This window comes from Mobula birostris, chromosome 4 (genome assembly GCF_030028105.1).
Source record: "Mobula birostris isolate sMobBir1 chromosome 4, sMobBir1.hap1, whole genome shotgun sequence".
Taxonomy (NCBI): domain Eukaryota; kingdom Metazoa; phylum Chordata; class Chondrichthyes; order Myliobatiformes; family Myliobatidae; genus Mobula; species Mobula birostris.
Genome location: NC_092373.1, coordinates 174,979,516 through 174,995,951, shown reverse-complemented (window position 1 = coordinate 174,995,951; position 16,436 = coordinate 174,979,516). Strand labels below are relative to the sequence as shown.

General features: G+C 44.8%; 1 protein-coding gene across 1 annotated transcript in view; it reads left to right on the top strand.

Moving 5' to 3' along the window:
- Window positions 1-16,436, top strand: part of LOC140197085 (uncharacterized) — a 70,850-nt gene that overhangs the window by 35,895 nt on the left and 18,519 nt on the right. Inside the window, exons 2-3 of the mRNA XM_072257002.1 lie at window positions 9,775-9,844; window positions 16,079-16,117. Of these exons, the coding sequence (XP_072113103.1) occupies window positions 9,785-9,844; window positions 16,079-16,117 (99 nt within the window). The 5' untranslated portion in view covers window positions 9,775-9,784. The remainder of the gene's footprint in view (window positions 1-9,774; window positions 9,845-16,078; window positions 16,118-16,436) is intronic.

The window sequence follows — 16,436 nt, the reverse complement described above, 5'->3', positions numbered from 1 at the left end:
ATAAGGCATGTTCCCCAATCCAGGTAACATCCTTGTAAATCTCCTCTGCACCCTTTCTATGGTTTCCACATCCTTCCTGTAGTGAGGTGACCAGAATTGACCAGGGTCCTATATAGCTGCAACATTACCTCTGAGCTCTTAAACTCAATCCCACGTTGATGAAGGCCAATGCACCATATACCTTCTTAACCACAGAGTCAACCTGCACAGCAGCTTTGAGTGTCCTAAGGACTCGGACTCCAAGATCCCTCTGATCTTCCACACTGCCAAGAGTCTTAACCATTAATAACCATCATATTTGACCTACCAAAATGAACCACTTCACACTTAACTGAGTTGGACTCCATCTGCCACTTCTCAGCCCAGTTTTGCATCCTATCAATGTCTCGCTGTAACCTCTGACAGCCCTCCACACTATCCACAACACCCCCAACCTTTGTGCAATCAGCATATTTACTAACCCATCCCTCCACTTCCTCAACCAGGTCATTTAGAAAAATCACAAAGAGTAAGGGTCCCAGAACAGATCCCTGAGGCACACCACTGGTCACCAGCCTCCATGCAGAATATGATCCATCTACAACCACTCTTTGCCTTCTGTGGGCAAGCCAGTTCTGGATTCACAAAGCGATGTCCCCTTGGATCCTATGCCTCCTTACTTTCTCAATAGGTCCTGGATGGGGTACCTTATGAAATCCATATACACTACATCTACTACTCTTCCTTCATCAATGTGTTTGTTTAGTCACATCCTCAAAAAATTCAATCAGGCTCGTAAGGCATGACCTGCCTTTGACAAAGCCATGCTGACTATTCCTAGTCATATTATGCCTCTCCAAATGTTCATAAATCCTGCCTCTCAGGATCTTCTCCATCAACTTACCAACCACTGAAGTAAGACTCACTGGCCTATAATTTCCTGGGCTAACTCTACTCCCTTTCTTGAATAAGGGAACAACATCCACAACCCTACAAATCTCTGGAACCTCTCCCATCCTCATTAATGATGCAAAGATCATTGGCAGAGGCTCAGCAATCTCCTCCCTTGCTTCCCACGGTAGCCTGGGGTACACCCCGTCCAGTACTGGTGACTTATCCAACTTGATGCTTTCCAAATACTCCAGCACATCCTCTTCCTTAATATCTACATGCTCAAGCTTTTCAGTCCACTGCAAGTCATCCCTACAATCACCAAGATCCTTTCCTGTAGTGAATACTGAAGCAAATTATTCATTCAGTGCCTCTGCTATCTCCTCCGGTTCCATACACACTTTTCCACTGTCACACTTGATTGATCCCATTCTCTCACATCTTATCCTCTTGCTCTTCACATACTTTTAGAATGCCTTGGGGTTTTCCTTAATCCTGTCTGCCAAGGCCTTCTTATAGTCCCTTCTGGCTCTCCTAATTTATTCTTAAGCTTATGCTTGCCTTATAATCTTCCAGATCTCTATCATTACCTAGTTTTTTTGAACCTTTCGTAAGCTCTTCTTTTCCTCTTGACTAGATTAACAACAGCCTTTGTACACCACGGTTCCTGTACCCTACCATCCTTTCCCTGTCTCATTGGAACGTACCTATGCAGAACCCCACGCAAACATCCCCTGAACATTTGCCACATTTCTTCCGTACATTTCCCTGAGAACGTCTGTTTCCAAGAAGTCAATCATGTCCATGGAATGACTTGTAATTTACAGCATAACCGGGAAATGAAGGTTAAAAGTAAGAGATAATGTGGAAAGGGAAATATAGACGGCACGGTGGTGCAGACAGTAGAGCTGCTGCCCTCCTGTTCTAAAGACCCGGGTTTGAACCCGACTTCTGGTGTTCACTATGTGGAGTTTGCATGTTCTCCCTGTGACCATGTGGGTCACAGCTGAAAGGCTGGTTTCAATGTAGTGTTTTACTGTGGCTCTCTGAGACTACAGTTAGGGTAACCCTTGGAATGACTTGTTACTTTACAAAATAAGAAGCTGGCAGGGGTGGGGAATGAACATGGATTTTTGTGGAAGGTGAATGTTTCCAGTGGACACAGGAATAATCTGGTGTCAGACCACAGGTAACCCCTTCGCTTACAGACACTCTGAAACTTTGAAAGTTCATATTCATGGGAAGTGGCAATGAACAAGGAACGGCTTCTTCCTCTCTGCCATCCGATTCCTAAATAAACACTGAACCCATGAACATTACCTCTCTTTTTTAATATATATTATTTCTGGTTTTGCACAATTTTAATCTATTCAATATACATATACTGCAATTGACTGATTTTCTTCTATATTAGATTATGAGGACACTCAGTCCTTGTTCATTGTCATTTAGAAATGCATGCATTAAAAAATGATACAATGTTCCTCCAGAATGATATTGCAAGAAAACACAGGACAAACCAAGACTAAAACTGACAAAACCACATAATTATAACATATAGTTACAACAGTGCAAAGCAATACTATAATTTGATAAAGAGCAGACCATGGGCACAGTAGAAAATGTCTCAAAGTCCCGATACTCATCATCTCCCGCAGGCGGCAGAAGGGAGGAACTCTGCCCGCCATGAACCTCCAAGCACTGCCAACTCGCCGATGCAGCACCATTGGAAGCACCCGACCGCAGCGGACTCTGAGTCCGTCCGAAAACTTCGAGCCCCTGACCAGACCCTCCGACACAGTCTCTCCGAGCACCATCCTCTGCCGAGCGCTTAAACCCTGACCCGGCCGCCAAGCCACAAGCAAAGCCGAGGGCTTGGAGCATTCTCCTCCGGAGATTCTGGACCACACAGTAGCAGCAGCAGCGTAGCAGGCATTTCAGAAGTTTCACCAGATGGTCCTCCGTGCTCTCACGTCCGTCTCCATCAAATCAGGATTGTGCATGGCACCCTACTTGACAAATAACAGACATCATCACCGGAGTGACCGCTGCGAGCTGCGTTGTGCCGCCATCTTCTCGTATTATTGCATATATTATGTATTGCATTGAACTGCTGCAGCTAAGTTAACAAATTTCACGACACATGCCGGTGATAATAAACCTGATTCTGATTCTGCACTGACTTTATGGGCAGGTAATTTAATTAATAAGAATACGATTGATTCCTTAAAGTTGTTATAGCCGGGATAAGCTCCCACTACCTAATAAATGCTCCCAATGGCGTGCATCTGAAATAACCTCTGTCAACCAAGTCCAGCTCCTGGCCTCCACTACTAAGCCCAAGAGATCCTTTCTCCTGATAGGAGAAAGGGCAAAGGCGGGTTACTGGCACCTCAAAACCAGTCACTTTGGGCAGATGGGGCTGGTCAGCCACAGTTGGCAGCTCATCTAGGAGAAGGAAAACTCTGATAACACTCAAACCTCCGCCACCCTGTGGTTATACCCACTCATGGGGAAGGCTTCAGGAGTAAACTCTGAGGGAAAAATCCAGAGCTAGAGTCCCTATGGCAGTCCTACATTGAGTTCAACACTGACTGGCAACTCCTGTAACACCGCTGGTGCCAAACTGTATCGGCCTCAGCTGTTCCTTCGGATTCATCAGCTGTATGGAGAGGGGGAACCTGCTGCACGGGCAACAGCTTGTTCTCAATGTCGTTCTGCCCCGGCTTGCATATCATATTGCAGACCTCATGAATATGATCAGCACGAGTGGATGAAGATGTCATAACTATACAGAGATATGAATGATGGTTGTTATAGAGTCATAGAGGCGTACAGCAGAGATAAAGGGCCCTTCATACTGGTCCATGCCAATCAAGGTATACCGTATAATCTCATGTCTGGCATTTAGCCCATTTTCCTCTCGTTTTTTTGTCATCCAGAAACCTCTCCGGATGCTTCTTAAATGTATCTGATGTAACTGTTTCAACCACTTCCTCTGCTAGCTGTTCCATATATCTACCGCCTGCTGTGTTAAAAAAAAAGTTACCCCTATAAAAGTTCTTATTAAAACTTTCACCTCTGTCCTTAAAACCATGTCATCTAGTTTTCAATTCTCCAACCCCGGATAAAGGATCACTCACCCTAAATATACCTGTCGTGCTTTTATATAGCTTGATGAGATCACCGCTCAGTCTCCTACTCTCCAAGGAGTAAAGTCCCAGCCTGTCTAACCTCTCCTTCTAACTCGACCCCTTTAGTTAAGGCAACTTCGTGGTAAATCTTTTTTGCACTTTTTCCAGTTTAATCACATTGTTGCTGTAACAGGGTGACCAAAGCTGAACACAATACTCTAAACTTGTTGTTACTGAGGAAAGATTAAAGTTTATTGTCACATGTACACCTGACCATGGAAAAATACAATGAAATGGGTCATTTGCGTCAATGACCAACATAGTCCGAGGATGTGCTGGGGCAGTCTACAAGTGTTGCCGCGGTTCCAGTGCCAACATAGCACTGGCACAACTTAATAAACCTAACCTGTGTGTATTTGGAATGTTAAAGGAAGCCAGAGCACCCGGAGAAAACCACGCAGTCAGGGGTTGTGGGGGGGGGGGGGGGGGGGGGGGACATGCAAATTCCTGAAGACAGTAGCCTGACAGAAACAACACACATCAAAGTTGCTGGTGAACGTAGCAAGCCTGACAGAAGTCTGAGTTTCTAAACTTTGAAAGATTGCAAGTAACAGCTTTTCTAAATTGCAAAGTTATGTTGTTCTGATGAAGCAGGCGTGAACAAACATAATTAGTGTATGGATGATAAACAAGTTCAAACTGGGGTGAATCCTGCTCTTTCTCCAAGTGACTGCTGTCTGGAGGGGAGTGATGACTGTGTCAGCCCATTGCCGCCCCTTCCCTGAGCAGCGATTGGCTGTGGTCAGGAGCGTGTGGAGGATAAGTTCCAGGGCGTGAGGTCCCTGCTCACTGTCGGGGAGTTCGAGCCCAGCTGGGATTTAGCTCCCTCAGAGCAGAGAGAGGGTCCTTCACTCCAGCAACCCAGCATCTCCACGGTGCACAGGTAAGAGGTTAAATTCTGCCAACTTGTCGAGCCCAGACTGACAGCTCAGAGTCTGTTTTAAAGTGGTAAGGATGCTGGCTAGGTGGGTGATATCTTTGAGAAGGCTGTCATTCACTGAAGATGTAAGAGGTGAGCATCAGAGAACAGCTGGTGGGTGCTGTGTTACAGGTGAGGTGAGTTTCTCACGCTGAGACTCAGTCAGTGACTGCCCTGGGAGGGGAGTTACCCATCACTGGAAGTAACCAGCCGGATAAAGAGTCTTATCTGAGATTTGGTTGGAATCTTCTAGAGCACGGGTTCCCAACCTGGGGTCCGTGGACCACTCGGCGAAAAGTAGGCATCCATGGCATAAAAAGGTTGGGAATCCTTGATCTATAGAGAAGGAATTGAGTACAAAGCTGGGACATGGTGCTAAAGTTGTACAAAATATTGCTTAGGCTGTAGTTGGATTATGATATCCAGGTCTGGTCACCACACTATAGAGAAAGGTTGAAGAGGTGCAGAAAAGATTCACAAAGATGTTTTCGGAACTGGAGGGTTATAAGGAGAGATTGGATAGGCTGCGCCTGCTTTCCCTGGAGCAAAGGAGGGCTGAGAAGTGACCTGATGGAAATACATAAAATCATGAGGGTCTCAGATACGATAAATTGTCAATGTCTGCCTCCCATGCCAGGGGTGTTTAAAATTTTAAGGAATAGTTTAAGGTGAGAGGGAGGAGGTTTAAAGGGGATCTGAGGGGTGATTTTTTCACACAAATAGATAGTATGTGGAATGAGCTGTCATCTCTGAACCTTCCTTTGATGGTGTTCTCGATCTCAGAATCAGTATCAAAGTCAGAGTCCGATGTATCATCAATGAAATATGTCATGATATTTGTTGTTTAGCAGCAGTAGCACATTGCAATACATAAAATAAACTATAAATTACAATAAGAAATATATATTAAATGATTAAATAAGTCATGCAAAAAACAGCAAAAGTAGTTAGGTGGTGTTCATGGATTTATTGATTGTTCAGAAATCTGATGGCAGAAGGGAAGATGCTGTTCCTAAAACACTGAGTGTGTGTCTTCAGGCTCCTGTACCTCCTCACTCTCCCTCATCCACCACTCAATCAAAATGTCATCCCAGAGACATGCTGCTCACCCTATCAGAGATATGTCCTCTCATCCAGCTATCTGACCCCACCACCCCTGCTAATTTAAACATCCTGACTTGATACAGGGTTTTGACCCAACACTTCAACAATACCTTCCCCCCACAGCGGCTGCTCGACCTGCTGATACCCTCCAGCAGATTGTTTGTTGCTCCAGATTCCGTCATCCGCAGTCTCTAACTTGCTTTTTCTCTTTTCCCAGTTCTGACAAAGCATCTTCAACCTAAAATGTTAACTGTGTTTCTCTTTTCAAGAACTGACCTGCTGAGTACTTTGCATTTTCTGGTTTTAATGGTGCAGATTGGCACTGTATTCTCCAGAGGTTATTATGATTTAAGGCAATATAATCAAGACATGTAAGGTTCCTGAAGGATTTGACAGGACTGTAGCAGTCTCGGGCCAGGGGCACTGTTTCAGAGTGAGGTTTATGACTGAGATGAGGAGCAACTTCTTTACTCAGAGGGAAGTGAATCATCAAGAGGATTTAAACTCCAGAGCACAGGATTTCTGGATGTCCAGGTGGATCAGAGGACAGTGCAGGGAAATGGTGCTGAGGTGAAAAGACAACCCTGCTTGCGATTGCTGGTGGAGCTGGCTTGAGCAGCTGGCTGTCCTGGTCTGTCAGTGAAGTTTTTATGTTCTAATCTTAAATTAGTTTGCCAGGCGTTTACAATAACAAAGAGCAGGAGGAGTTCAGCATGTTAGGCAGCATCTCTGGAGGAAAATGGACAACTTCATCTCAGCTCTAGACTCAGCTCACACGTCCACCTCCACCCCCACCCACTGTGCCCATCTGCCCTCCCCACTTCTCTTGTTTGGTTCCATGCTCCACCTTCCCTCCCTATTGCATTTCATCATCTGCAGCCCTCTATTGCCTCCACCTGTCACCTCCCAGCCTCTGCCACTCTCCACTCTCCACCCTCCTCCATCTGCTTATCATCCCCCTAACCTGGATCCACCTACAACCTGCCAGCTCTTGCTCCACCTCCTCCTTCCACTCTTTTATACTGGCTGTCTCCGCTCTTTCTTTCAGTCCGGATGAAGGTCTCAACACAAAATATCTACTATCTGTGGATCTCCTCCAGCGGATAGGTTGTTGCTCCAGACTCCAGCATCTGCCAAAACGTGTGGCATTTTGAATTTAGATTACTGAACTCGAGGGTCACCTCAAGAAGTCAAACTTGGGATGATAAGTTTTTGTTTGGCAAGGGGTTGATGATTATAGATCTGACACAGGTCTGGAGATTATGATACAAATGACCATAATGTAAGTGAATTGTCTGTTAAAAGCAATGGGTCACATTGACTCTAATAGGTCTTGTATTGTACAATATTGCTTTAAACTGTGAAATTTTGAAATTCTGCCTTACAGAGTTTCCAAAACTGGTGAATCTACTTGTAGGTTATTTGTATGTAATGGGAAACAGTGTTTGAATTTTCAAAGTCCCTACTCTCATCTTCTTCCCATTCTCCACCCAAGTGAGGGATCCAGTGCCCATCATTTGACTTCATGCCTGAAGCACTAACAAAGCAAATTGTTTTATGTTAAATGCATGGATTTTGGCAGGAGTACTGGTTCATTCTAATGCCTGTCTGAAACCTTGTGTATTGTCTGTAACCTGGTGATCAAGGCCACTCACCCACATTGCATCAAGTGTCTGTGACACCTTGTGGTCACTGACCTTAATTACGTTCAGTTCACTGAGACGTAGTTGGCCACATGAGTCAATGCAGCCTGTAAACCCACTGTCACTGCACAGACTTGCCTAGAAGAAAAAAATATTTTACGTCTGTCATATTTTGGAACATAGACATAGAACAGTTCAGCACAGGAACAGGTACTTTGTCCCACAATGTTTGTGTTGAATGCGATGTCAAAATAAGCACATCCCTGTGATGCATATCCCTCCATTCCCAGCATATTGATGTGTTCATATAAAAGGCCTCTCAAACTCTTCTATCATATCGATTTCCATCATAACCCCTGGCAGCCCATTTTAAGCATGCACCACTCTCTTTCAAGGAGCTGATCATTGACTTCAGGAAGGGGGCAGTGCACATGTCCCTGTCTACATCAACAGTGCTGAGGTTTATAGGATTGAGACCTTCAAGTTTTTAAGAGTGAACATCATAAATAGATTGTCCTGGTCCAACCACGTACACACCATGGCTGAAGAAGCTCACCGTTGCCTCTATTTTCTCAGGAGCCTAGAAATTTGGCATATCCCCGTTGAGCCTTATCAAGTTTTATCAGTACACCACAGAAAACATCCTATCTGGATGCATAATGACTTGGTATGCAACTGCTCTGAATGTGACTGCAAACACCTGCAGAGGGTTGTGGACATAGTTCAGCACATCACAGAAACCAGCCTCCGATCCGTGGACTCTGTCTATATTTCTCTCTGCCTCAGTAAAGCAGCCAGCATATTCAAAGAAACTGCTGTTATAAGACTAGTGAATGGTTCCTGGTATGATAATATGGACTTTGACCTCAGAATCTAACTTGTTATGATTGCTGCAGCTTATTATTTACCTTCTCTGTAGCTGTTACTATTTGTTCTGTTCTCTGTTATTGTTTCACCTTGTTCTACCTCAAAGCACTGTGTTATGATTTAATCTGTATTAACAGTATGCAAGGCAAGCTTTTCACTGTATCTTAGTACATGTGACAATAAATAAACCAATTCCAATTCCAATTGTTAAAAAAAACTTGACTCACACAACTCCTTTAAACTTTCCCACTCACGCCTGAAATGCATGTCTTCGAGTATTGGGGCTGAGAAGGAGAATGGATTAGCCATGATGAAATGGTGGAGCAGACTTGATGGGCCAATGGCCTATTTCTCCTCCTATATCTTATGGTCTTATGGTATTTGATGACATTTTTGGAATTAGTACTTGTGGAAACACCAACCGGGTTAATCAGCCACTCTGGGTCACTGAGTCCTGTGCAGATTCCTCATTGGGACAGGGTTTGATCTTGTCTGGTCATTGTCCTATAACTGGATAACTCCTGATAGTACTTTTCTCTCCCTGGTTATCCCTGCAGCCAACCTTTTACATTGCAGAATGATCAAACCTATTCAGTGAGATTGGTTGCTCAAATGCCATAAAGCAGTCATCCTGGTGAATCTCCTCTGCACTCTCTCCATTGCTACTGCATCCTTCCTGCAGTGTATTAACCAGAACTGTGGACAGTACTCCAAATGCAATCTAACCAACGATTTGTACAACTGCACAGAAGCACAGTACATGAGCAAATTTTCGCTGTCAAAATATCCTGTCCAATTGAAGAACTAATACTATGGCAACACTTGCAGGCTGCCTGGTACAATCCTCACTAATTTGATTTGATGCAAATGATGCATTTCAATGTATGTTTCAATGTACAGGACATGTGACAAATAAAGCGAATCTTTCATCTTTGCTATCTTCCTTTAAAAGTTAGTTAGGAATCAGCCCCACGACTTTTTCAAGCAGAGTATTCTCAACTTCAATTTATCCTAGGTAGGAGTGTGTTTAACTCTCTCTCACCTGAATGCCCCTGTTTGAATTACAAGAGTCTGTACGTTGGATAATTGTCTGATATAACCTGCATGACTAATAGTTCCATTTCAGTGCATCGTCAGTCAGCTCTGTCCACCGATGAAGAGAATTGCTGTTTTGCAGGTGATTCTTCATGAGGATGGAAGTGCTGATGCTCAGCAGCTGCCTCTTCGTCTTGGCCTCAGCCAGCCCGGTAAGTGTTCATTACGTTTATGAAAAAAAGAACCAGAGTAACTTAAACATACCTCTTCGCTCATATTTCACACACAAGATGATGTACAAGACATTGGTGAGGCAGTAGTTAGAGAATTATATACAGTTTGGGCACCCTGTTCCAGGAAAGACATTATTAAGGTGGAGGGAGTGCAAAGAAGATTTATGAGAATGATATCAGGACTTGAGGGCCTGAGTTATATGGAGAGACTGGACAGACAAGTACTTTATTCCTTGGACCATTGGAGATAGAGGGGTGACCTTATAGAGTTGTATAAAGTCATAAAGGGCAATAGATAGGGTGAATGCACACAGTTTATTTTCCCAACGAAAGGGAATGAAAAACCAGAGGGCGTAGGTTCAAGATAAGAGGGGAAATATTTAATTGGCATCTGAGGGACAACTTCATATAGAGGTTGGTGGGTATATGGAATAAGCTGCCAGAGGAAGTAATGGAAACAGGTACAATAATGAAATTTAAAGATATAGAAACATAGAAAACCTACAACACAATACAGGCACTTCGGCTCACAAAGCTGTGCTGAACATGTACTTACTTTAGAAATTACCCAGGGTTACCCATAGCCCTCTATTTTTCTGAGCTCCATGTACCTATCCAGGAGTCTCTTAAAAGACCCTATTTTATCTGCCTCCACAACCATCGCCAGTAGCCCATCCCACACACTCACTACTCTCTGCGTAAAAAAACTTACCCCCGACATCTCCTTTGTACCTACTTCCAAGCACCTTAAACCTGTGCCCTCTTGTTTTAGCCATTTCAGCCCTAGGAAAAAGCCTCTGACTATCCACACAATCAATGCCTCTCATCATCTTATATACCTCTATCATGTCACCTCTCATCCTCCGTCACTCCAAGGAAAAAAGGCCAAGTTCACTCAACGTATTCTCATAAGGCATGCTCCCCAATCCAAGCAACATCCTTGTAAATCTCCTCTGCACCCTTTCTATAGTTTCCACATCTTTCCTGAAGTGAGTTGACCAGAACTGAGCACAGTACTCCAAGTGGGGCCTGACCAGGGTCCTATATAGCTGCAACATTACCTCTCAGCTTTTGAATTCAATCCCATGGTTGATGAAGGCCAATGCACCGTATGCCTTCTTAACCACACAGTTAACCTGCACAGCAGCTTTGAGTGTCCTATGGATTCAGACCCCAAGATCCCTCTAATCCTCCACACTGCAAAGAGTCTTACCATTCATACTATATTCTGCCATCATATTTGACCTACCTATCATAGTCATACTTTATTGATCCCGGGGGAAATTGGTTTTCGTTACAGTTGCACCATAAATAATAAATAGTAATAGAAAAATAGTAATAAACAGTTAAATAGTAATATGTAAATTATGCCAGGAAATAAGTCCAGGACCAGCCTATTGGCTCAGGGTGTCTGACTCTCCAAGAGAGAAGTTGTAAAGTTTGATGGCCACAGGCAGGAATGACTTCCTGTGACGCTCTGTGCTGCATCTCGGTGGAATGAGTCTCTGGCTGAACGTACTCCTGTGCCCAACCAGTACATTATGTAGTGGATGGGAGACATTGACCAAGATGGCATGCAACTTAGACAGCATCCTCTTTTCAGACAGCACCGTGAGAGAGTCCAGTTCCATCCCCACAACATCACCTCACACTTATCTGGATTGAACTCCATCTGCCACTTTTCAGCCCAGTTTTGCTTCCTATCAATGTTCCGCTGTGATCGCTGATAGCCCTCCATACTATCCACAACACCCCCAAACTTTGTGTCATCAGCTAATTTACTAACCCATCACTCCATTTCCTCATCCAGGTCATTTATAAACATCATGAAGAGAAAAGGTCCCAGAACAGATCCCTGAGACACACCACTGGTCACCGACATCTATGTAGAATATGACCCATCTACAACCACTCTTTGCCTTCTGTGGGAAAGCCAGTTCTGGATTCACAAAGCAATGTTCCCATCGATCCCATGCCTCCTTACTTTCTCAATAAGCCTTGCATGGGGCACCTCATCAAATGCCTTGCTGAAATCCATACACACTACATCTACTGCTCCACCTTCATCAATGCGTTTAGTCACATCCTCAAAAAATTCAATCAGGCTCGTAAGGCACGACCTGCTCTTGACAAAGCCATGCTGACTGTTGCTAATCATATTATGCCTCTCCAAATATTCATAAATCCTGCCTCTCAGGATCTTCTCCATCAATTTACCAACCACTGAAGTAAGACTCACAGGTCTATAATTTCCTGGGCTATCTCTACTCCCTTTCTTGAATAAGGGAACAACATCCACAACCCTCCAATCCTCTGGAACCTCTCCCGTCCCTATTGATGATGCAAAGATCATTGCCAGAGGCTCAGCAATCTCCTCCCTCACCTCCCACAGTAACCTGGGGTATATCTCATCCGGTCCTGGAGACTTAACCAACTTGATGCTTTCCAGAAGCTCCAGCACATCCTCTTTCTTAATGTCTATATGCTCAAGCTTTTCAGCCCACTGTAAGTCATCCCTACAATCGCCAAGGTCCTTTTCCATAGTGAATACTGAAGCAAAGTATTCATTAAGTGCCTCCGCCATCTCCTCCAGTTCCATTCACACTTTACCACTGTCATATTTGATTGGTCCAATTCTCTTACGTCTTATCCTCTTTCTCTTCACATTCTCGTAGAATGCCTTGGGGTTTTCCTTAATCATGTCCACCAAGGCCATCTCATGGCCCCTTCTGGCTCTCCCAATTTCATTCTTAAGCTCCTTCCTGCTAGCCTTATAATTTTCTAGATCTCTATCATTACCTATTTTTTTGATCCTTTCATAAGCTTTTCTTTTTTCTTGACTAGATTTTCAACAGCCTTTGTACACCATGGTTCCTGTACCCTACCATCTTTCCCGTCTCATTGGAATGTACCTATGCAGAACTTCACGCAAATATCCCCATAACATTTGCCACATTTCTGCCATACATTTCCATGAAAACACCTGTTGCCAATTTATGCTTCCATATTCCTGCCTGATAGCTTCATATATCCCATAACTCCAAACACTTTCCTAACTTGTCTGCTCCTATCCCTCTCTAATGCCATGGTAGAATTGTGATCACTATCTCCAAAATGCTCTCCCACTGAGAGACCTGACACCTGACCAGGTTCATTTCCCAATACCAAATCAATTACAGCCTCTCTTCTTGTAGGCTTATCTACATATTGTGTCAGGAAACATTCTTGAACACACCTAACAAACTCCACCCCACCTAAACCCCTTACTCTAGTGAGATGCCAATCAGTATTGGGGAAATTAAAACCTTCCATCACAACAACCCTGTTATTATTACACCTTTCCAGAATCTGTCTCCCTTTCTGTTCCTTGATGTCCCTTTTACTACTAGGTGATCTATAAAATACACCCAGTAGAGTTATTGACCCCTTCCTGTTTCTAATTTCCACCCACAGAGACTCAGTAGACAATCCCTCCATGATTTCCACCTTTTCTGCAGCCGTGACACTATCTCTGATCAACAGTGCCATGCCCCCACCTCTTTTGCCTCCCTCCTTTTCCTTTCTGAAACATCTAAAACCCGGCACTCTAATTAACCATTCCTGCCCCTGAGCTATCCAAGTTTCTGTAATGACTGCAGCATCATAGCTCCAAGTGCTGATCCACGCTCTAAGCTCGTCAGCTTTGTTCATGATACTCCTTGCACTAAAATAGACACATCTCAAACCATCAGTCTGAGTGCATCCCTTCTCTATCACCTGCCTAACCTCCCTCTCACACTGTCTACAAGCTTTCTCGATTTGTGAGCCAACCGCCCCTTCCTCCGTCTCTTCAGCTCCGTTCCCATCCCCATCAATTCTAGTTTAAACTCTCCCCAATAGATGTAGCAAACCTCCTTGCCAGGATATTAGTCCCCCTTGGATTCAAGTGCACCCATCCTTTTTGTATAGGACCCACTTGCCCCAGAAGAGGTCCCAATGATCCAGAAATCTGAATCCCTGCCCCCTGCTCCAATCCCTCAGCCACACATTTATCCTCCACCTCACTCTATTCCTATACTCACTGTCGTGTGGCACAGGCAGTAATCCCGAGATTACTACCTTTGCGGCCCTGCTTTCCCACTTCCTTCCTAACTCCTTGTAGTCTGTTTTCAGGACCTCTTCTCTTTTCCTACCTATGTTGTTGGTACCAATTTGTACCATGACTTCTGGCTGTTCATCTTCTCACTCCAGGATATCATGGATGCGATCAGAAGCATCCCGGACCCTGGCACCTGGGAGGCCATCTACCATCTGCGTTTCCTTCCTGAGTCCACAGAATCGCCTGTCTGACCCCCTAACTATAGAGTCCCCTTTCACTGCTTCCACCCTCTTCCTTTCCCTACCCTTCTGAGCCACAGGGCCAGACCCTGTACCAGAGGCACAGCCACTGTTGCTTCTCCCAACAGTACTCATACAGGAGTACTTCTTGTTAAGGGGGACACCCACTGGGGTGCTCTCTAGTACTTGACTCTTGACCTTCCCTGTCCTGACTGGTGCCCACTTATCTGTCTCCCGAGGTCCCGGTGTGACTACCTGCCTATAGCTCCTCTCTATACTCTCCTCACTCTACCTGACCAGATGAAGATCATCGAACTGCAGCTTCAGTTCCCTAACGCAGTCCCTAGGGAGCTGCAGCTCGACGCACCTGGCATAGATGAGGCTGTCTGGGAGGCTGGGAGTCTCCCAGACATCCCACATCCGACACCCAGTTCAGAGCACCAGCCTCACAGACATACTTCACAAGTAACTTACCTTGCCTCGACCTGTCGAGCCAGAGCCCTCCTACTCTGACTTCTTCTACTCAGATGCTGGCTCCATAAAGCTGCCTTCTTTTAAAATTCTTCCCACCGGTCTAACTCGCTAACGCCCACGCGCCTGCACAGTCGTGCCTCGATCAAACCGCTGAAAAAGAAATGCACTACTTTTAAATTCTTCCCGCTGGTCTAACTCACTGACGTCCACACACCCGTGCAGTCAGGCCTCGACATTTGGATAAATACGTTGAAAGGAAAAATGGGCCAAGTATGGGCAAATAGGACAAGCTTAGATGGCACCTTTGTCAGCATGGATAAGTTGGGCTCAAAGGCCTGTTTCTGTGCTGTATGACTCTGTGTGAGTGAACAATGGTCAAAATGAACCATTGACTCAGAACCAATACAAAGAAAACCATCTGAGATCTACATGTATAGAGTACATGTTGTAAGGGGGATAACAGGAGACGCTGAGGAAATGTTTCCTGGGCTACAGGGTCTGGAACGAAGAGAGAATAACTCCAAGGTGGGGAACCAGTCTTTCAGGAAGGCTGTGGAGAGTCACTCAGTGGAATGCCCAAGGCTGAGCCTGGTGGATTTTTAACTGATAAATCAAGGGATGTTGCTATCTGGTGTGGGATTGTGCTGAATGCCAGAGTTGTCTTGAGGGCCAGGCAGCCAATTCCCGTTTGACTGACTCAGATAATTATAGTTAACTTCAAAGTCAGGGAGAGACAGACAGAGAAAAAGAGAAAGAAAGAGAAAGAGAAGTTAGTGAAGGCACCTCTGTAGGAAGTTTAGCTAGGATGAGATAAGTGAAATTTATTCACTGATTCCTGGAATTTTACAGCAAGAAAACAAGCACTTCGGGCCAACTCAACAAGCTGTATATTGAAGTTAAATTTGAAAGAGCACAAGAGGGAGAAATATTCTGAATGGTGTCAGTGTGAAGTCTGAGAATGGAATGATGGGTGACCTGAATCTGTTGGATTTGATGATTCTTAGGAGTCATCCTGTGCTTGGTTGGAAGATGAGATCATGTTCCTTACCCTCACTGGGCTTCAGTGGAACAGTACAGCTGTAGGTCAGAGTAGGGCAGAGAATTGAAGTGACTGGTAACCGGCAGCTGAGGATCCCCTGTGCAGACTGAACTGAGGTGTTTAGTGTCCCCTGTGGATAAGAGACCACACTGTGAATACCAGCTACAGTGCATTGGGTTGGAAGAGGTGAAGTGAATTGCCGCCTCACTTGGAAGGACTGTTTTATCCCTAGCTGGAAGGAAGAGGTGAATGGAGGCCGGGGGTGGGGTGAGACAGAGAGAATGACCAGGAGTTAGAGAGTATGTTAATTGTAGCAATGGTGACCCGGCATCTCCATCATCACGTACAAAATGGCAATAGTTGTTCCACATTTAATTTTCCAGGTGCGGAAAGCCAGAGGTTTGAACAGTGGCAGCAATGAGGTAAGTCTGATACTTACTGCCTCTGATAGTAAAGACCATCTCGGTTACTCTGGAAAGTGGAACAGCGGTGACAACAAGTTGATATGAAGCCCCAGGAGGGGTCTGGCACAGCCTGCTTGGACAGCTGGGTTTGGGTGGGAGTTTGAATGTGGATGGTGTTAGTTAAATTGTCAACAGTGTGACAGGGAGCAGCAGACTGAAGGCTCCATTGAGAAGGATGGGTTTCTGATGGAGTGCTTGTGACAAGTGCAGTTTGTGTGTTGAGTGAGTTAAAGGAAATGGATGTGGAGAGTGGAGGGTGGGAGGTGTCCTGAAGATG